At 39.1% G+C, this 21,526-nt stretch overlaps 1 protein-coding gene across 1 annotated transcript; it reads right to left on the bottom strand.

Moving 5' to 3' along the window:
• Positions 1–9,965: 9,965 nt before the first annotated feature.
• On the bottom strand, positions 9,966–21,114 carry DR1 (down-regulator of transcription 1). Its single transcript, XM_035538117.2, has 3 exons — positions 20,771–21,114; positions 15,244–15,407; positions 9,966–12,107 (listed from the first exon to the last, which is right to left on the bottom strand). The coding sequence occupies exons 1-3, from the start codon at positions 20,988–20,990 to the stop codon at positions 11,961–11,963; spliced, it is 531 nt and encodes a 176-aa protein (XP_035394010.1). The 5' UTR covers positions 20,991–21,114; the 3' UTR covers positions 9,966–11,960.
• Positions 21,115–21,526: the final 412 nt, after the last annotated feature.

Here is a 21,526-nt window from a genome sequence, read left to right as displayed (position 1 = left end):
AACGATACAGGAGGGGTGTGAGCGGCCGCGCCCCCCTCGGCTCTGAGGCGACGCCCGGGGCCAGAGCTCGCGCAGCGAGACCCCGGCCCTCGCCGCTGCGCCTCACGGCCGGCCGGGCACGCGCTGAGTCACGGCGGGAGCGGCCCCGGGCACACCTGAGGCGGTGCGGGGCCCGGCCCCGCCGGGCGGGTAGTGGTCCCCGGCGGGAACAGGGAGCTTCCTCAGCGACTGGAAAGGAAATGGTGTTAAATCCTCGCAGTTTTTCCACCAAAATGTCCGTTTTGAAACCTCATAGAAGGCAGAGGCTTGGAGAGCCATCAAAATTCCCTTCAAAGCATCAATTTTTGGTTTTCCTCCCATTTTTACTCAAAAATTGCAGCAAGGACTCAGTGAAAAGACTGCTGTTCTGCTCAGTCTCCATCACGAAAAAAAAGTGACTTAAATCCAATCATTTTTTTCGTTTCCAAAGTCACCTTCCAGGTATTGCTCATTCACATCACACATAATTGACATTTAATCTTACCTTCTTCCTTATGAGAGCAAAATACAAATTCTTTTAGATCTATATGAAACCATTACAGTAAGATAATGTGAATTATCAAAATAAGCAGATGAGATCACAGGTCAACGATGTCATTTCTGGAGTTAAGTGTTGGAGCCAGTCACATTACACTAGAAATGTATTTGGTCTGGGGGAAGCCACAAGCTGAACGATTCTGCCACGTGCTGTGGTGGCCAACATAGAGGATGTTTTAGCAAGCCAGCAGTCACAAAACCCCAGATTTGTACTCAAATTCCACACTTGGGCTCACTTCAATTGAACAGATGTTAATTCAAACACTTTGTACATTGCATGTTACTGAAAACATTCACCAGGCTGGAAGCATTTTGAGGATTCTGATAATGAAGCACTGATGAATAAAAAAAGTAATCAAATACATATTTGAACTCATTCAATTCACATGCTTTTAAGGATTAGGAAGAAAAACTTAGATCAACTCTTTGCTTAGCTACTTGTTCAATAAAGTTTGATTTTTAGTTTGCTTCTAACCCAAACTTCTTCCTAAAAGAGCAATCATATATGTATCTCAGGTGTGTTTCCACACAGGTGCATTTCACCTTTACTTCAACTAGGAGCCACCTGTTCATCCACAGTGAAAAGATCATAGCTCATTTCAACAAGCTACAAATGTAACTTCAAATCAGGTAAAAGACAAAAGAGCAGTCATTTAAGTTCCCAAAGAACCTGGAATTCCTAAGCAATATATAAAGACCTTAGGATCAAACCTAATTTTAGCTCATTGAAGATAAAATAGAAGTCTTAGCAGCATAACACTTAGTATCTCAGTTTAGAGAGAAGTTTGACATCAGCCACCATCAGGCCCTTTCCTGTTCAAGTACAGTCTTGCTTTAGGAGATTCCCATCCACACAGTGAGCTATGCTCTTCTCCAGTTTAGCAGTTCAGGGTGTGAAGTGACCTAGCTGTAAAATGAGGGAAAAAGCTTACTGCATCTCTGCGGGACACTGCTGGAAGCATTATAATTAATCATTTAGAATTTTGATGTTGTTTCCTTATCAGGAACTGCAATTGGCCCTACTCCTAGACATAATTAAACAAATATTACCCCACAGATTTTTATTCTCTTAGTCACACCTCTGAAAACATTTATCTTCAGAAAAAGTGCAGATGATTAAAGAAGTCTCACCCAAGGGACTCAAGAAGAGAAATACACTGAAGACATATTTAAGTAATTTTTACACACAAAAGCGCCATGATAAATTGCATTGTCCTAGTATCCTTATAACCCATTATCATCTTCTATCATCTTCTAGATGATGATTACAGCTTATATTTAGCTTAGAAAAATTTACTACTGTACTTAGCTGTTTTTTTCCCATCATTGATGGATGAACAAGGGCTTTAAAAGAAAACTGCCTGATTTTATTTTTAGGCCAAATCTACATCACTCTAGTTATTACAATTGTTACATGTTCTGTTAATTCTGTTCACTTCTCAACAGAATCTACTCAGATTTACAAGTGTACCTAAGGATATTATCTTGGCAGAACAACAATTTGTGTGATTAATTTGGAGTGGCAGAGAAGTCTGTCTGGCACTCCCTGCAGGCACGCTTCCTAAAGAAGGAAGCAGCTTAGCTTTCCATTGCCACAAAAATCCGCAGGACCAAACAAACCATTTCCAAGTATCTCTTTCTCAGTGTGAAATGCCATTAATCCTTTTCTCTGCTAGCCAGCAGTCTTTGTTATATTAAAATTGGATTTTTACTCCACGAAGAAATGTTGCAAAAGCATATTCTCTTTTCACTTTGAAAACAAAAGAATTTAGCTTTTCCCTTTATTTATGCATGTATTTCCTCCATTGCCAGCATTCTAAGTGCTCTAATTTCTAAAAATATCCCATGTTCTTAACACCTGTGTGGTGAGCAGATGATCATTATTTTACAGCTAGGAAAATATCTAGAGACAAAAGGAGTCTTGACAATTCTACTTGCTTTGCTATCTGCACAGAATTCCTCTGTCTCCCAGAGGCTGGTTATTCAACAATAACCAGCAGCTTCCAAAGTGTCTGCAGTTATGCATCTGGCTACAGGCTTACTTCCATTGGGTTCCTATTTCTACTATTAGGGAAAATATTTAAACTCACTTTTAAATATTTTTTTTAAATATTTTTACATGCGAGCATTTTTGACTATTTTTTTTTTTAAAAAGCAGAAAAAAACTGTATTAGACTGCACTACCTCTGCTTCAAGGCAAAAGTAAAACAGTACTTACTAGGGCAGCTTCAGCCACTGGTTAGGTCATCTAAGTTTTTCCCCTACCTCTGAATTTTTGTGGGAAGTACTGTACACCCTCCCCCATCCTTTCTGGTTTGTGCTGTGAAATGCATTTTCTATAGCAGAGAAGTGTATTTCTTCTCCCCACCCCCCAGCAAGCAAAACAAAGGTATCACCTGTGATCAGGTAACAGAACTAAAAGGACAACTTACACAGCTGTACACAGGGCAAAAATGAGAACTTTCATCTGCTTTTATGAAATACTGCATGTTCACTCCTTTTGCCCACACTACAGCCAAGAGCACATCTTCTCATGCTATACGTAGCAGAGGGAACGTGCCATCAATCAGCATCAACTAGCAATACTTGAACGTCAAACAGCTTCTTATTTCACAGGAATTTGCTTTTTTCCAGTGAAGTGAGACTCAATTTAGCATTTCATCTGACAACGTACAAGTGTATCCCAAGCTGAAGGCTGGCCAATTATTGCAGAAATATCAGGGAATACCCTTAAGTCATGATCTTAAAACACTACTTTGGACTCTAACGCTTGAGTATTACAAAGCAATTTGCTTTCATTGCATGTAGTTTCAGAATTTTATCGAAACAACCACTAACACCATGGCTTTGCTACCTTAATTTCTGAAATCTCCACCTAACTCCTATCTTCTCCATTCTCCCACCCACTCCATGCATATTTCCTTACATTAAAAGGACATTGAGCTGTAACAAATGTGTGGAATTAGGTTAATAACAATGCTGAATTTTGATATACAAATTTTCATTACTGTATTATCTACACACATAAAGATCATTACTGTCAAGATAAAAAGCAAAGACTTGAACAGTAACTACCATCTGCATTGATTAGCTAGCACCTTTCAAGCAGAGTATAGATTAACATGCTGTATCAATATTGAACCATGAAGTCTGTCACGGTACTAATTCAAGCTGCAGAAAAATGAGTGGAGGAACATCCAGCTACAGATCAGCACCACCCATTTTCAGAGTTGTTAAAATATTTTACTATCATCTGACTGAATTATGATCAGAAATATACATTAAATCGTGTGCAACCTTTTGTAACATTTGAACTTAATCAGTATGCTGAGTCACTGGTTAATCTCTTTAAAAGGAATTTAAATTTAAAACTATATTACCCCAGACTGTGACAGTAACAGGTAACAAGTTTGCAGTAATTTCCAGACACCAAGCTGAAATCATTTACTGAACTTGACAGCCACCTGCTGGCAATCACTGGAACAAACAGAATAACAACTCATTTCTGCTGTAGCTAATCAGATCCTATTTCATGGAGCCAGTGTAAATTACATTAATCTGAAACTCAGAGGGCAAATGAGCCCTGGATTGCCCTACCTTCCACACACATCACTGCAGGTCTTGACTTCTCTCCTTTAAGGGAACTCTTGTCAGTGGTTTACTTTCAAGTATCCTTCCTTCATTATTGTAAGTCTGTGGTGGTAGGTACCTCCTTTTCTCATGAGAAAGTTGATGTCCATGTTGCATAATACCACATTTACATTGGTGCATGAAAGAACTGGCAAAGGATCACAATACAGAAGGAAACTCAGCAACTCAAGAACATTCCCAAGAACATTCTCTCCTTCCCATCATTAATCACTTGTAAGAACAGGAGCCTGTATATAAACCAGCAATGCCAATGAGGACACTACTGTTCATAGAATAGACAACCCATCAAGCAAAAAGATGTAGTTACCTTCCTACACCTTTCTCTCATATTAACAAAGATCACTACAATTCTGTTCATCATCTTATTTCTCCCCAGGTGATACCCTATCAGGGACTGTTTGCTATTTTTACGTAATTTCAAAGAAACAAAACAAACAAATCACTTGTCAGAAAAATAATCCTTCCTAAACATCGCATTTCTGGTGCTCTATTTAACTAAATTCAAAGACCAGCATCTGTTTTTAGGACTTAATATGCAGATCAGGTCTAAAAGGTAGCAAACAAACATAGTAAGAGTCTTTTTTCCTCTTTGTCTTAAGCATATTTTTCCCTTAGAGATAGTGGGAGATGCAGAGGGAAGAACACACAGAATTTCTTAATAAATTTTTTTTTCCCTCCCCAATACACTTATCTTCTAGTAGCCAAGGTTTTCCTCCTGGATTTCCTGCTACCTTGAGTACTCTCCTTACATCCAGATTCTCTTCAGCTGCTGAGGTTTTGAGAAGAAGGTAAGGACTAAGTTCTGTTGCTGCCCTCGTCCCCCCCATACACACTGTACAGTACCATTGATTTTCTGCCATAGTAATAGTGGGAAAGTAATGACAGAATCAGTCAAAAATCAAATATTAAGTTCAGCGAAGTAGCAGCAATAGAACTTAATTACAGGTTCTCCCTGGCTTCACCAGATTATCCACACAAATTTGGCTTTATGGTCTGCTAATTAGATCATACACATGGCCCTGCAACCAAAACACCTCAGCCTCTAGAGCAGAGCCTGAGGCCAGCACAGCCCATGCCAATTAGCCCAGCATATGAGTTGCCTGTTGAAGAGGCTCACAAATGAGCTTCTCACCTGGGAAGCAGGCAAGAAAGAGGCCACACAGGATTCTCCCAGTCACACCACTGCAACTTGTAAGCCGCATTCCTGAGAAACCCAAATGATCCTGTAGTTTTCCTTTTAACTTCAAAACTAACCAATTTGCAAGAGGACTCATGTCTTCTACTTTATCCACTGATTTATAATACAATTACTGTATGATCAGCTTTGAAAACTCAAAGTACTGGAAATTATCGGGAAGTTCATCTCTAGTAATAAAGGTTTTTGTTTGTGACCAAAATGTAGCCAAATTTGAGGACTAACCTGCCCCTCCCCTCTAGGCTGAAATTTGTACACCTTTCGGGCAGGTTACAAAAATATCCAGGCACAGATACATATGAAAATCTATTTCAGCATTCAGAAGCTTTATTCTGAGCTCATAAAGGAAAAGATTTTTAAACATGCTGTCATAAACTCAGTCAATACTGGAAATTTCATTTTAGGGCAAGGTCCAGTTCTCAATCCCTTTCCCTTTCTCACATGATTAAAGAAAAAACACTTAGAGCAATCAATGAAATGTCTTCTTTCTCCAAAGAGAACCGCAGAGAATTTCTACCATAGTTCTTCCCTCAAGACTGTGTGATTGATTCATGCCTTAGACCCTTTTCATCTATAAAGGGAAGCCAATTTAGAGTAAAGATTTCTACCTACATAGGTTCTTGAAATTTTCTGTTACACGCCTATGTGGGCCACTTCTATTTGTGCCTATTCTGTTCTGCACCCATTTGGGCACAGAAGTTCATCATCACTAAAATTCATTTAATTAATGTTCATAATTTTCCTGAAAGAAAAGTTCAATAACTGATTTTCATCTCCTAACATCATCTAATGCTTAAAACGCATAACAGAGCATTTTTCAACATTTTGAAGATTAACTCACCAAAGACAGTGACAACTTTGCTGTTTTCACATCCTGCAGACAAAATACTTGCACATTTAGTCCAGAATTGCTCCTTTAAAGCATTTTAATGTTACAATATATTAAATTTTTATAAAGCTTTAGTTTTGTTTAAACTAACTTCATTGAGAACTAAATGCTTTTAACCTTAGAAAGCCCTTCAAAAACTGTCAAAAATGTAAAAATGAAAAAAATTTCAAGCTTCGTGACATTTCAACATATCAAAAGCAAGAAAATACTAAGTTATTCATAATTTAAGAGTAATAAATTCAGCTGCATACAACTTACCCAGCAATCCCGGTTAAATTACCATAGGTAGAAAACATATAACAGCATCTGAGAATATGGAAGATGGGTTACCAGCCTGAAAAATAATCACTCACGCATGAGAACTTGCACCAGTTAGCTGTTTACATCACAGTAGAAAAAACACTTTTTTTTTTGCTCACATTCCTTCCTCATCATACAGATTTGTCACAATTCTGGAAGTTAAGCCTTTACTGCAGAATGATTTGGTAAAGACAGTCAGACTTCTTGTGTTACCAACACTGTCACCGTCCTGATAAATCTATTTCTCTTCCATGGATTACACTGTTTCTGACCCAAGAAAACAAATTTGTACACAAATCAAAACAATGCTGAATTTAATTTCTAATTCAGCAGTGGGTTCTCATTCTAGAGGTGACAAAATGATACATAAACACAACATTAATCAAACCGAGTCCTGGCCCATAATCAACAGTCTCAAGCACTGGGCTATTACAAATAAATGCTTTCATCTCTGACAATGACTTTTAGAACAAGCCTGTTTGTTTTTCCTATTACTTACTCTCTCTAAATGAGTCACCCTTCCATGAAGTCTGATGTGACGATAACATCTTGTTTCTCTACATAGTGCAGCAACTTTTAGTTCTATAGCATGTGAAAGCATTAACTTCAAAGCACAGCACAGACTGTTCAAATACTCACTTTATTTCACTGGGCAGCGTAACATTGCCTAAGCCTAATTAATGGTTGTATAATGCTTTGAAGATTTACAAAAGTTCACAGTAACTGACTAGTAACAGTATTGAACTAATACCAAAACTGGATAGTGAAATAATTCCTACTGAAGTGGGTGTGGAAAACATTCTAAGTTACACCAAGCATTACTACAGCTCCAAAAACGTTAATTACCTTAGCTGGGGGCTAAGGAAGGAAGGGGAAAAGGGTAATTTAAGTCCGAATCTTGCTACAGTAAGACTCTTCTGCCTCTGAACCAAATGAAAATAGAGTTCAGTGTCCCTAGCTTAAGACTTCGTTTCAAAGAAACACAAAAAATCTATTACTAATATTAACCACATAGACAGCCTTAAAATTAAATGTAATCTTAACCCAATTTAATATACCTATTTTAAATCTTAACCCCATATATGTAAAGCATAGTAGGTCTTCACATTTATAACTCAGGAAAATTTGTACAAGTATTATCAATCCTTACTTGAACGTTTGGTTCAAGCTGTGGGATAGAAGTCTTTATGATGTATTCTGTAGCTGACATTACAATGAATTACTTCCATGAGTTAAAAATCAAATGTCCCATTCTCCAACATACAAAGAAGCATCACCTACCTGCTGCACGTATCTACTCTTGACTATTCAAGTTTATACTAGGCTTATCTATACATTAAAACCCATGCTTATTGGATACATGAATGATTAAAGTATAGGACCAGACATACTAATGTAGCAGAATCCTCACTCTCTTGGGTTCACAAATTATTCATGTATGGGAGCTGCCATATCCAGCTGGATTCACTGTCTAATCGTTTTGCTATGAAACAACTCTCCAAGTATTGGCTCAGTTGCATTACAGGACAGGACCACAGAACAGAATCGCCTTCAATTAAAGCATTCCATGAATCTTTTCCTCTCCAGAAGTATACCACCCTAGGAACTTGTTACCCAGGAACTGGGATAATATGCCATTATTAAATTTTCAAGATTTCCAACCTCATCTCTGTAGGTATGTTTGAGTGTTTTTTTCTTTTTGGTTCCAAGTATTTTAATCAGTGAGAATATAATTTTAAAAAAATATCAAACTAAGCGCAAGCCTCTTTTGAAAAGGAACATGATTGCCTGCAAACCTTAAGCAGCCTACACTAAGCCTCATTGATGATCCTTTTCATTAAGTTATACCCTACATACTCAGGTGTTACTCTAGTCACAGCTGGTACATTCACCAAGTATACCTTCAGCAAGTCCAAGGAACCAAAGAACCAGATTGCCCAATTTATCTGGGAGAAAAATCCATCTTAACACTTGAAAGCATCCCACTGATGCGCACCCACTACATCAGCTGCAAATTAAAACGTTACCATGTTAGATTAGTAGTGTAACACTGAAAGTAAATTTAACCACAGCATTCTTTAGTACTATTACGTAATATTACGCTCCTCTCATATTGTTTTGTGTGTAGTTTACACAAAATTGCAACCCAATATTGGGAGACTAACATTAGGTGTACGTCTCTGAGTAAGGGTTTTACTGTTCCACAATAATCATTAAATCACTTTAATGCCCTTGATTTGGCACTATGTTTCAAAAGTACGAAAAGATTAACACAGGCATTATTACACAATGTCCTCCTTAATGGAAGTACTTTTACAAAATCCAAAGAGCAACATTTATAATTGTGGCTTTCAGAGACATTTTCCGTTCTTGCAGAAATTCCTTTCCAGCGTTTCAATACCAAACACAACTAACCACAGTTAAGTAGTAAAATTCAAATACCATTTTAAGTATTTGATGTCTGTAATCCTGAAGACACTCCCTTTGAAAGTAACTCAGTGTAGTAAATACAACTATATTCATTATCCACAATGTCATGCAGACATACAACTTTATTAAAGGAACAGAAAAGAAAACTTTCGCAAGAAAGTCACTTTTAGTGAAAGCACTCAGACTGTCAGAATAATTTGGAAAACCTACAGATCTCATCAACTCAATATTTAAGAAACAGACATATCCTTACACATTTCTTCTGAGACAAAGTAATCATACAGTTCACTAACCAAACTTTAAGATTCTGTACCAAAACTCAGTGATACCATGAATTCAGAAATCTTTCGTCTTCACTGAACAGCTAGTACATGGAAGGATAACAGGAAAGCAATAAATACAAAAATTCTTAAGTTTTTTGAAAGACCAGTGAAGATTCTCCCCTCTACAACTGGTAGAGTTACTTCTCATACTTGAGCTGGAATGGCTGAATAAGTAAAGCAGACTCAAAATTTAAACAAGTCTACCTACGTGAAATTAGTTCAACAGAAGACAAACATATATTATTTCCCTAGCCTCTGCTGTGGTCTTTCACTTCGACATATTTTCAGTATAACAGTAGGCTACCTGATCTACAGGGTTTTTGTCCAACTTTCCAAGTCACGAAGGTCAGCATATAAAAACACCTATACACAAAATGCAATTCCCAAGAGGAACGAGAGTAGGACAAGCCCAGAAATATTGTTTGCAAGCATGTAACAACCCCAGTGAACAGCAATGCCATCCAACAGCACTCAGGTTGTAAAGACTTTGGTCACATGAAGTGTTGTTCAGTGGGTCAAAACAACAGCAGAGTTTAAATAGTCTTTTTTTCCTTTATAAATGCAATGAAGAAAGCAAACTATTCATTAAATATAAAAGCAGTTTTATAAAAACACATCAGAATTTTATTGCTTGAAGAATACAGCATATGAAAAAAGCACAAGAATGTCCAAAAGAAAGGTAACAAGGATCCAAACATATTACACCATACATACTAGATGCAGTAAAATGTTATCCTGAATTCTGCATCAGAAAAGAAATGTGTGAAAATATACCTAATATTTAAAAGGAAAAGATTTGTTTAAAATAGAAAGTGTGAAGGTGTTACAGTACAAATTAGAAAAGCCAACACTGCACATTAACATTGTATCACTAGACTACATTTTCCTACCTTTGGTACTTAAACCTTCACAGAAAACCACTTCCTTAGTCAAACCTTGCCTATTTCATATAGTAGCCACGAAAGGTTTTTTGTTTGCTTGTTTGTTTTAAATTAAATATTCCAACACATACTTTTCTGAGTTTTCACTGCCTGAATGCATTTAAGGAAGTGTTCACATTTAATCAATATGAAACTTAACACATCTCACACTTAAATCAAATGCCACTATGTGACTGAGACCTGAATATATGCCAATTGTACCTTGTTCAGATCTTTATGTAAAATTGGGCACATCATTTTCTGTTTGCTTCCTTATGTAAACAGTGTTGCTGCCCTCCTCAAGAACTGTGACTGGAGAAACCTGCTGAGGACATAAGTTAAAATAAACAATCCACATTGTTACAGAGCTATCGGATCATCTACAGCAGTATGCAAGTGGCTTTTCTAGTCTGCTCAGATTAGTGTACCAGAAGATATGCCAGTATTACTTCAAGTAACACATTAAAACTCAGTAATGGACACTACTGTGCTTTATTTCAACACAAAGAACAGCTGCTCATCCATTAATCAACAGAATTTTCAAATCAACTATCAAAAGGACTACTACATCTTTTCTGTTCCATGTATTGCTGACCACTTCTGGGGAATGGTTTATCAAAAACCTGGACTTATCTACAAACCAATTTGAATGAAGAAAATGTTAACATACAGCAAGGTATCTTAGTAATCCAGTGGCAATCTAGTCTGGAAAATGTTAGCATTATGCCAACAACAATGACTAATCAAGGTTAAATAAAATCCCTCTTTTATTGTAAGCATGCTCTTAGCTTCAGCTTTCATAGGCTTGAATATTTAATCATTCCCAGTTATAATCAGTGGAACTGGAACAATTCTGTTTTATCAAGTTCCAGCTTTATATTTCAACAACATGAATATATCTGGACTAAGCAATACCATCAACAACAGTTAACATTAAATTGGAGTGAAATAATAACAGTTAGTTCTCCAAAATGGGCAGTTTTTGAAGTGAAATATTCAGTTAGGACTGTCAAAGGATGTTATAATAAAACCATGGGTTTATTTTTTTCCACCCCTATACAAAAAATGACCAAATTTGTACAACTCCTATTAAACATACCTTTCCTAGCTTGATGAAAATGTATCATTTTCAAATTTTAACAAGTGTGGTCTTTGAACATATATAATATTTATTGCCATACACATCCTCATTTTAAAAAGAACTAAGAATTCAGACTGTACTATGCTGAACTCGCCTTTTTTTTCCCATTAACAGATTATGTCTACTGTACCACTCCCCCCAAAAACAATTAAAAATTCTAAGTAAGATTTTATAGTTTAGTTAAAAGGGAAAAAATGCAAATGTGGATTTAGAGCTTTTTGTATAAATCTCACTATATTTTATAAACTTGTTGTTTATTGTAACACTGTTTATTGATCAAATAAGTGACGCACTGCTATCTAAAATTTCCATATACACCATTAAAAATCCAAAGTTGATATGATACTGAACCTTAAATCTTCAAGAGTTCAAAAAAAGACAGTTTATACATGTACAGCACACAACAGCAGACACCCCTAGAATACCAATTGCCAGTCCATGATGCATACAAACTTACAGGTAAGCATTCATTTCACTGTTTTCATTGTGCAGGAAAAGTATTTCTTAGTGAAGACAGAAACTCAGCTGGTGAATTTCAGATATCATCTTCATCATCTTCATCCTGAGAAGATCCTGCCTGATTGGATGCACTGGCTGAGGCAGCAGCAAGCTGTGCCTGTTGAGCTGCTTGTTGCATCTGTAGCCATTCCTGCTGTGCCAGTTCTGCTTGCTGTTGTCTAGCCTAAAGACATGAATTTAATTGTTAAGGCCATACTGTAGCTTGTGAAGAATCTCTAGAGCACCTCAGCTGTAAAGCAGCTCTATCTGCACACCTGCAGATTCCTTCTGTATAATTTTTATTAATTGTACATACAAATAGAGGTACTTCTAAGCATGTTTTTGTACCAAGATGTTTAGCTATATTCTCTCTTCCTCTCAAGAGGCCACTACTTGGAATATTTACACTTTCCAACAAAAAGAGGCAGGAGATAGTCTACTCAAGTTCCATTGTACAGATTGTCCTAAATGACTTACTAATGGAAAAATTAAGTAAGGCAAAGCAATGGAAAACTTAAGCTTCAATTTCAAGGCATCTTAACATTCAACCACTGTTTAGAGATGGGAATAGCCTCACTTTGTTGATTACAAATACTAAAACTCACAATTATGAAGTCATACACTGTATCACACAGACACACATTATTACAAAAAAGAAAGCCGTTATCTTATTTGGCTAAGCAATCTTTGGAAAGCAGAGCAATCTAAGGTCTTCTCAAATAAAGACACGCATCGAGGGTGTCTGTTACAGAAAGGTACAATGCTTGTACTTAAAGGTACAAGACACTAACAAAACACTTCAAATAGTTCAAATGGTGCCCTCACATTTTTCCTTTTACGCTTTTTGCTTGTTGTTTGGCAACCACTTTTGATTTCAACAGTATACTAGCCCACTGCGTTAAAATTAAAACTTCAATTCCTGTTTTCAATGAACATTAGAAAAAAGTTATTGAATTAAAAGTCCTTCAGTCTTCATTATTCACTTACTGAATTTTCTATTTTTTTTTTCCAAAGCATGAACAAATCAGTTTCAGACTTCAAATGCCAACAGATGATGCTTCGGAAAAAGTTATCAAAACCAGTTTATCTATTTAAAATGTGAAAAATAAGAGTCTTCCCATATGGTAAGTGTCACATTTATTTCAGCCTGTGAGACCTTTCCAATGAGGATTTTTCAGTATTTCAAAGTTCAAGTGCCAGTCAAGTTACAAGGGGTGAAAGACAACTTAAGACACTGTAAAGTTTTATAGTTTTAAACAAAGGAAGACATGAGCATCTGTACACAGAGGCATAAATATTTATCACATGCAAAGTAACAAGAGAGTTCCCTACTAACCTTGCTACAATTAAATTTACTGTACATTCAATGAACTAATACACATGCATGCACCAGTAATTGGAGACTCAGCACTTCAATGTTCAGTGCCTACCCTCACTGCCATATTTATACTTAGCCATTTCAAAAATGGAAAAAGAAAATTCCATTGAGTTGTATTGACTAAGAAACCTTAATAGCATCTGGTAAACTTAACTCATTTATTGGACAGGCCATTTACATCACCTGCAACCTTTAGTAAGGAAGCCTCAAAAAAAATCTGCTGATGCCCTCATCTTACAAAGATATTTAGAAACATGCATGAACATCAGGATGAGCCATTCACTGACTTCAAATATTTACAAACATCCAAGCTACAGATGTCAAACATTCATAACATTAACAGGCAAATATTTTAAAACTAGAGTAGGTATTTTCACCCTTCAGGAAGTCAGCATTAGTGTCCTGTTTTGGAACATTAACAAGATTATACAAGTGCCTGTTTGTTTGTGTTAAGTATTTTCAAGAATAATTATAGTACCTCCAGCAGCATCCAACCACTGACTAGTTTTTTTGCATAGTTAGACCGACATCTTTGATTTTAAGCATATATTCTTCAGTAATATGGAAAACGTTTTTTAAAAAAATATTCATACCATCTTGTCAAAGCTGTAGTCATTGCCTTAGTTCACACATTGAGGCATGGTACTACAGAATTTAAAAAAGAATATGCCTCAAGGGATCATGAAGCATGGCCTACATAAGGTGGCAATGGTTTTACATTACTCAGGAGCTAGTACTCCCGAAATACACTTTTATCTTTGCTGCTGCTTCTTTTATTATTTTGCAAACTATGCTAAGAGATTTAACAAAAAATAAGTAAAAAACATGGCAAACTTCACTGTAAATTGCACCCTTAATTCAGAGGCAGCCATATTGGTCTTTGTAACATTAGCACAAAGAAAATTGGGCACACATGAATTTGTCATAACTAGTTCAACGAATGCTGACAAGAGCCATGTGCAATGCTGAAATTTAACTGCCTTAAAATTCATCATGCAAATGAGGTTAACATAGTTGTCACCTAATCAAAGAAAAATAACGGTTATTAAGTGCTTCAGGAAGAGAGTAAAGAAAGGGGAGAGGAGGTTGCAGTAATCAGACATGACAACTTAGTAACAATTTTTCAGAGGAAATTAAAGCAAGCAAAATCAGAAAACAAGACTCATGCTATGTGTAAGAGGAGAGAAAGCAAAGGTTATTTTCACACCGTTTAATTTAGAGAACCACCTTATTTTCAAGGTAAGAATAGTAGAGAGAAAGATGGTGTAGAAAAATAAATACAATTGGTTTTTAGTCATTTGAACTCAGAAGCGTTCACAAACTATCTGGGAAAGATGGCAAAGTGAAGACTGGGATAAAAGAGAACATGTGTGAAGGCACACACACAGTATTTGCGTGCAGTCTTCTGTGCTTGAATCGCCTCCTTAAAAATGTATGCATGAATTCACTCAAACAGAATCTTTCCAAGAGTAAAGATAAAGGACAAATTAGAAGTTTTGAACAATTGTTTCTTTCAAAGCCAAAGAATTAACGTGCACACCGTTTCTGGCCATCAGAAAGATATTTTCACTTTTTAAATGATCAAAACTGCTAATTCCTACAACACCAGTTGCCATTTTTAATTTCCTCAGCCAAGTAATTCTTTGTGTATTCTCTACAACACAATGGAAATACCTGTAAGTAGCAGCAAAAAAAACGCTAAAACTAGAGTATAAAATTTGATTGTTTGTACATGTCAAATCAAAGAAATAACCAGAAGTAGCATCTTTTTTATTGATTTTCCTTTGCCTAATTCTAACAGGCCAAGGAAATCAACAGTATCTCTGATGCCACAGCAATTGAAAAGGAAAGGCATAATTCTGGAGGTGTGCATGTTTTTGTGGACTTAGGTCTACCACGTTAATTATTCCAACCTCATAAGTTCAAGTATTGCTTCACTTACTTTCGCAAATAATTCCTGTTGCTGCCTTAGAAGCTCTTCTTCCGGAATGCCGAGGTTTTCCAAGCGTGAACTGGCCTTTCTTCTCTTTAGTGCTACTGTTTTGCATTCTTGTAAGACTTCTTTTACTTCGCTGATATAGGAGCCAAAACCCAAACTTTCTAGTGCTAGAAAGAAAGAAAACACATTCATCTTTTAGAAGGCTTTTGATAATAGATACCAGTGTGTTTATCTGAAAGATTTTTTTCTAAAAAATAAGTTTGACCATTTTTCTATTATCTGGTGAAAATCTATGTTCGTAAGAAGATCTGATGGTATTCTCCCTTCCACTTCTCTTATGCCATTTAAGAGTGCATGTTTTCAGGCTAGAAATTTTAAGTTTAGTCAAGTGCAAGCAAAGACAACTTCACTTGCAGAGGATTCAGGACTTTGATGCATTTTTTCTAGAGGGAGGCATGATTCTTTGAAGACCTCTTTTAGATGTTCTACATATCAGAACCAAGTAGGAATTACAGAGCGAAGATGTCATTAACCATTAATCTCTGAAGAACTCTGTATTTCCATTTTTGCTGCAAGCCTTCAGTAAAGGTAAATTAGCTACCTATAACAGAGCAGAAATACAATACATGGAAAGTGACCACAGATCTTCGATTAATACAGAAATGATATTACCACAGAACTACAACTTTTAGCTTTTGTCTCTGCGTATCTAAATTTATTTTCTGAATGCCCATGAACTAGAAGTGTATATTAAACATATGCAAAGTTACATACAACCCCTTTTTATTTTTTATAACCCTTTTATCTCTACATGAAAACGAACTCAGAAACTAAAATGCAGCATTTTAACCTTCCCCAAAAAAAAATTGAAATGCAGATATATACTGCAAAAACATTTTTTAAAATAATGCAGAAGTAACAGAAGACTTAAAAATACAGACAGAACATGTGGTAAAAGGCATACTGCTTCTTGATTCACCATTTATTGCCATGTGCCTCCATGAATACACCCCCCCCAAGTGCAACCTGTTACAGACTATGCTAGAAATATTACATAAACATCAATTACATCTGAAACAAGCCTCAATTTTATTACACCTCGTTCACTTCCAATGTTTACACAAATCTGAGTTTCTTATGTAACGCCAGTTATTTTAATATTTATCCTACTTTATTTCAATCCTGTCACACACTATTCAAGAAATAACACTAACCTACAATACACAGCAGCAAACATTACTAACATTCTAAACCAACTCCTATTTACACTAACTCAGACTACATTCTAACATTAATTTTGTAAGCAATCTTTTCCTACCCATAATTAAGGCAGCATGCCATTGTATCGCACACCTAAACAATAACCAAAGGCATTCTGTAAGCTCCTGGCTTCCAACCTGGACCCGAGGAGGTGGTTAGCACGTTGTCTGCAGCAGGGCAGCACCGCAGCTGTCTAGTCATGAAGGACTACCATTCTTTTAAGAGACTTGGCAACCATTTGGCAAATGAATTTACATAATATGTATGTTTCTTAAGAAAAATAAAATTAAAAGATGAACTGATTTAGAGATAATTAAATTACATTAGGCAGTATGCCAGGTCAGCCTCAGCCCACACAGATGCTGGAAACACTTTTTTAAATTAGTCCACAGTTTGTGAGAATCACCAAAAGCCTTCTAGAAACTATTTAATACAGCCTCAGCAGAGAGGAGGGAAATGTGTTTCATCGTGCAGAACTGGTTAACTAAGCAGCCCATTAATATTAAAGAACTCATTTAATTCTAATACGTAAATAGCATATACGTTAAACCATGCATGCTGATAATTTTTCTTTTTAGTGTAAGAACCCTACAAGCCTAACTCCGCTACGATTAACTATCACAGCAAATACGTAAATGTTCATCAAAAAAACATCCACAGTGATCAGGCTTGGCAGTCTGCTGCAGAGTATGAGGAACAGCCCAACCTGAAGTGAACAGCAAGATGCAGGCTTTTATAGAAGCTTTACATGGCACTTACAGAAGAGAAATTAACAAAGAGAACTTAGTTATATACTGAATATCACACACTAGAAAAAGATCCAGAAGAAAACATGATATAACCATGACAAAAGTGTACAATAGTTCAACATAATCAAGGTATGAAGAAGCATTACAGAACAGAGGTCTGCTGCCTCAAAATTCCACTGGCAGCAAAACAACTTTAGAAATCCCCTGTCTTGTTGAAACAGATCAACGCTTTATGGAGTACATGCATGGCAGGAACAAGCACCCCCTTACACCAAGGTGGTACCCATATGTGTGATAAGTTACTACTTTATCCAAGTTACTATTCCACCAAAATTTAGAATCTATTTCTAGAATCTTAAAGACTGTCTAGCCAGATTGCTGAAAATTTGGTATCTTGCAGATGTTAGAATGATCACACCAAATTTAAAGCAGCATCTTTAAGGCGTGAGGGGAAGGAAACATTTACAAACACCAAATCACAACTGTCAACTCCCCAGCTTCCTCCCACTCTTAGAGATTGCAGGAAGGTACAGATCCCTGGTTAATCAGTTAAGCATAATTAGTTCTACATTTGTTTTCAATACAATCAGGTCACTCGTACCTGAGATTTTTACTCTTTATGCCCCTTTCAAATGAAAAATAGCTTCCAATGTGAAATTCCAAACCAAAACAGATTTTTACCTTAAATGCTGAAGTAAACGGTGTCAATAGCCTGATGGTCCATGAAGAGAAGAGCCTACCTTCCTGCAACACAGTGCCTCGTAGACAAAATAATCAAAGTAATCAGCTTCTTAAAAATAGTGATTTAACACCTCATTATTTTCAGAATTCAATGGAATTTCAGTTTCTCACAAAAAAATCTGCCTCATCATAACTCACATAACTACCAAGTGTGGCTATTTTCTGTTCCATGTGGAAGTCCCCAACGGTGAGTTTCAGCAAGAGGCACGAAGACTATCTCCACTTCAGCCTCGATGCCTCCGGGCACCCTGCAGGGAAGCAGCTGCACATTTTATCACTAGGAGCGAGTGCCTGGCATAGCCTGAGTCCATCTACAGAGTCAGGCCTCCCAAGGGACGCAAGAAGCCTCTGCTTTCCTTTCCCTGTGCTGCTCGTAGGCACTGTGCCAGCCGAGTGTTTGCACTACCACACAATGGAACATGGCAAGGACTTCCTCCATCTGAAACAGAAGCTGCTGGTAGGGGGAAGAGTCCTAGCCTAGCCCACGGCCACACAGCCGCTTTCACTACTGCAAAGGAGGGGGTGGGCTTAAGTACCACTGCTGCCAAACCCCTAATTACAGCAACAGAGTTGCAGTTTCACTTTAGCTCTAACCCAGCCCTGCAGCAGGGTGTCACCAGCTGCAAGGAGGTCTCTTTCCCCTTCCTCCTGCCCAGTGAAATACCCTTCCTGCTCCCTGCTTCCCAGCCAGCAACTTCTTGTTTACAGAACAGCCAGATCAGCGATCTCACCCCACAGAACATGGTCCCCCTCCCGCACCCAGCCCCTCCAAAAGCCACAGGGGCAGTCAGATCAGAGGTTGCTGGAGTCAGCTCCGGGAAGGGTGCAAAGAGACTCCTTTTGGCAGCAGCCAGTTCGCTGTGATGTGATACCCATTAGCCTCACTTTACCTGTAATGGAATTGGCTCACACAGTTAAAAGGACAGAGGCATCCTGATGACCACGGCAAACATATTTCAATTACTGGCTTTGTTAGCATCACTGTCATGAAGCTACGCTAAAGGACAGTCAAAAGAGCAAGTACCTAGCATGTATGAAGATCAATAAAAATGCTGAAATGCTGTACCTATATACAGATCTCTGCTGTTTCCAACCCTAACAATCTAGATCCTCATACTTCACAGAAGTACCAGCTGCTAACTGACCAGCACCTGGCACAAGCTAGCAGCACGAACACCTCCCCACAGGTGAGGACAGCACTAAGTCCAGGAATAACAACTTCCACCTCCAGAAGCACTACAAAAAGGTGCTGAAGAAAACTGTGGGTGCTGGAAGAAGTTTTATTCAGCAATATCTCAATAAAATGGAGAAACCTAGTCTGAAACAAACTTTTACTAAGTCTGATAACACAAAGACACGAGCTCAGCAAGATCCTCAGTTGGAGACCACCTGCCGATGATACACACATGTACACATATATACATTCTGATTTCAGCTTGTCTTCAAAATAAAAAAACAGAATAATCCTACAACAGCAATAGGTTTTCTAAGAACCACATCTACTGAGCATAAAATACTTCCATACCTGAATTCTTTATTGTGCTCAACCTTAAAGACTACCTCTATTCCCACGTTAAGAACTGAGCTCCAGACTTTCAGGGATCACTTGAAGAAACTACCCCTGCATTAAGAAGCATCGCACCCAAAGAACATTTCCACGTGCAGGCACCTGCTTGACTCCTCACTTCCTGAGCTTCTGTAACAGAGCTGCTTTGCTAAGCTTCCAGGTACTTGTCCTTTTTATTTAACGTTTAAGCCCACATGAATGCCGTATCTTTGCTGTTCATAGCCTTGTCAAGTACTTGAAACTCTTCTGGTAAGCAAGCTAATAGGAATCAAGTTTTGTTTTGTCTGATTGTTTTAAACAGGGAATCTAGCAGCCCATTACAAAAATGAACCTTTTTTTTTTTTGACTGACTTGATACCTTCACAGTCCTGAAAGTAGCTCTTCTGCAAGTGCTACAGATTACAGCTCATCCAGGCAGCGAAATGAAGCACCCTTTCACTATTATTGCTACAAATTTGTTTGCAGCAGGCGCTGGCATCAACCATCTTTGCTAAAAAAGCAAAGCAAATGGTTCCTGACAAAAGATGCCTGCTGGCTGCAGACTTACCCACGAGAGAAGGAAACTCCCTAACTAGGGCAGAAATTAAAGAAAAAGTAGATGAGACACATAGAGGAAATTTTAATTCAACAAGGGGAAATAGAAGGCAACAGCTTAAAAAGATGCAAGGGAGTATGTCTCGTTTAAGTGCTCTCTCCATCAGATATGAATACTTAATTTTAAACAATCACACTTGGTGGGTGACCCTGGAGAAATATTTTACTCTTTGTAAGGTCCAGACGGGAATGCTCTGGATTAGAAACTGGGCCCCACATACCCAATCGCATCTCTTTTGTCAGTCTCCAATTACAAACACATTCAGTAAGTGCAGGTCTTGAAACATGCTGTAAAAGAAACCCGCACAGCCATTCCAAAAAGCAGACCTTATTTCACAGCTACAAGAAAGGTTTATGAATGTGGTGACTTCTCCCAAGGCATCGCGGGCGCCTCTGAATCACTAAACAAGGGCTGATGCCAAGCACACTCATCGCTCACTAGCCACACAAAGACAACCCTCCCTTGCAATGCAAGACAGGCCAGACAACGCATGCTTTTCCTCCAGAACCTCTACAAAACCCTGCCTTTTGCCTTTTATACAGTTCGAGGAAGCCAGAGAGAAGAAAGCTGCGCGGGGCCAGGAGCGACCCCAAAGCCCGGCTGCCTACCAGGGCTCACCTTGTATGACGTGCTCGGGGGATATGGTCTTCTTCTCGGACTTGTTGCAGATCTCGTTGGCCTCGGAGGAGATGAGGTGGATGAATTCCGTGCAGCAGTTCACCACCAGCTCCCGCGCGTCGTTCGCCACGCGGACGTTGGGCAGCGTCTCCTTGATCATCTTGTTGATGGCAGCCCGGGGGATGGTCAGGTCGTCGTCGTTGCCCGACGAGGAGGCCATGCTGGCTGCCGCGCTCAGGGGCTCCCCCTCGGCTCCAGCGCGGGGGGACCCGGCGAGGGGCGGCGGCCGGGGAAGGCCGGGGGCGGTACCGGGCGAGCGGCGCGCAGCGGGCCGGGAGGCGCGGCGGGGCTCGGGGCTCAGCGCTCCTCCGGCCGCGGCGCCTGCCCCGGCCGCCTCCGCCACATCCTTCGTGGGCCGGCGGCGCCGCCTCAGGAGCGGCCGGCGGACGGGCGGCCGCACGACCACGCGGGCCCCGCTCCGCTGGGCCGGGCTGGGCGCCCCCGGCTGCGCTCCCCGGCAGCAGCGGCCGGCCCGGCGCTGAGGGCGGCCGCGAGGCGGAAACGGTCCGACTACGGGCTGCGCGGGGCGCCGCTTCCGCCGGAAGCCGCAGCGCGCTTCCGCCGCCCGCCTCCCGCCTCCTCCCCTGCCTTCCCTGCGAGCACCGGAAGCGGCGGCGCCGCGGGAGGCGGGGTCACGTGAGGTGGCAGCGCCGGGGAGACGCGGCTGGGCGGGGGCGCAGCGCCCCGCCCGGCGCT

Source organism: Cygnus atratus, chromosome 8 (genome assembly GCF_013377495.2).
Source record: "Cygnus atratus isolate AKBS03 ecotype Queensland, Australia chromosome 8, CAtr_DNAZoo_HiC_assembly, whole genome shotgun sequence".
NCBI lineage: Eukaryota > Metazoa > Chordata > Aves > Anseriformes > Anatidae > Cygnus > Cygnus atratus.
This window is presented reverse-complemented; position numbering and strand designations above follow the sequence as displayed.

Coding starts and splice junctions, on each gene's coding strand:
- DR1 (XM_035538117.2), bottom strand. CDS start 20,990: ATGGCCTCCTCGTCGGGCAACGACGACGACCTGACCATCCCCCGGGCT. Junction 15,408..20,770: donor CCCCGAGCACGTCATACAAG/GTGAGCCCTGGT, acceptor CTTTCTTTCTAG/CACTAGAAAGTTTGGGTTTT. Junction 12,108..15,243: donor AACAGGAATTATTTGCGAAA/GTAAGTGAAGCA, acceptor TCATGTCTTTAG/GCTAGACAACAGCAAGCAGA.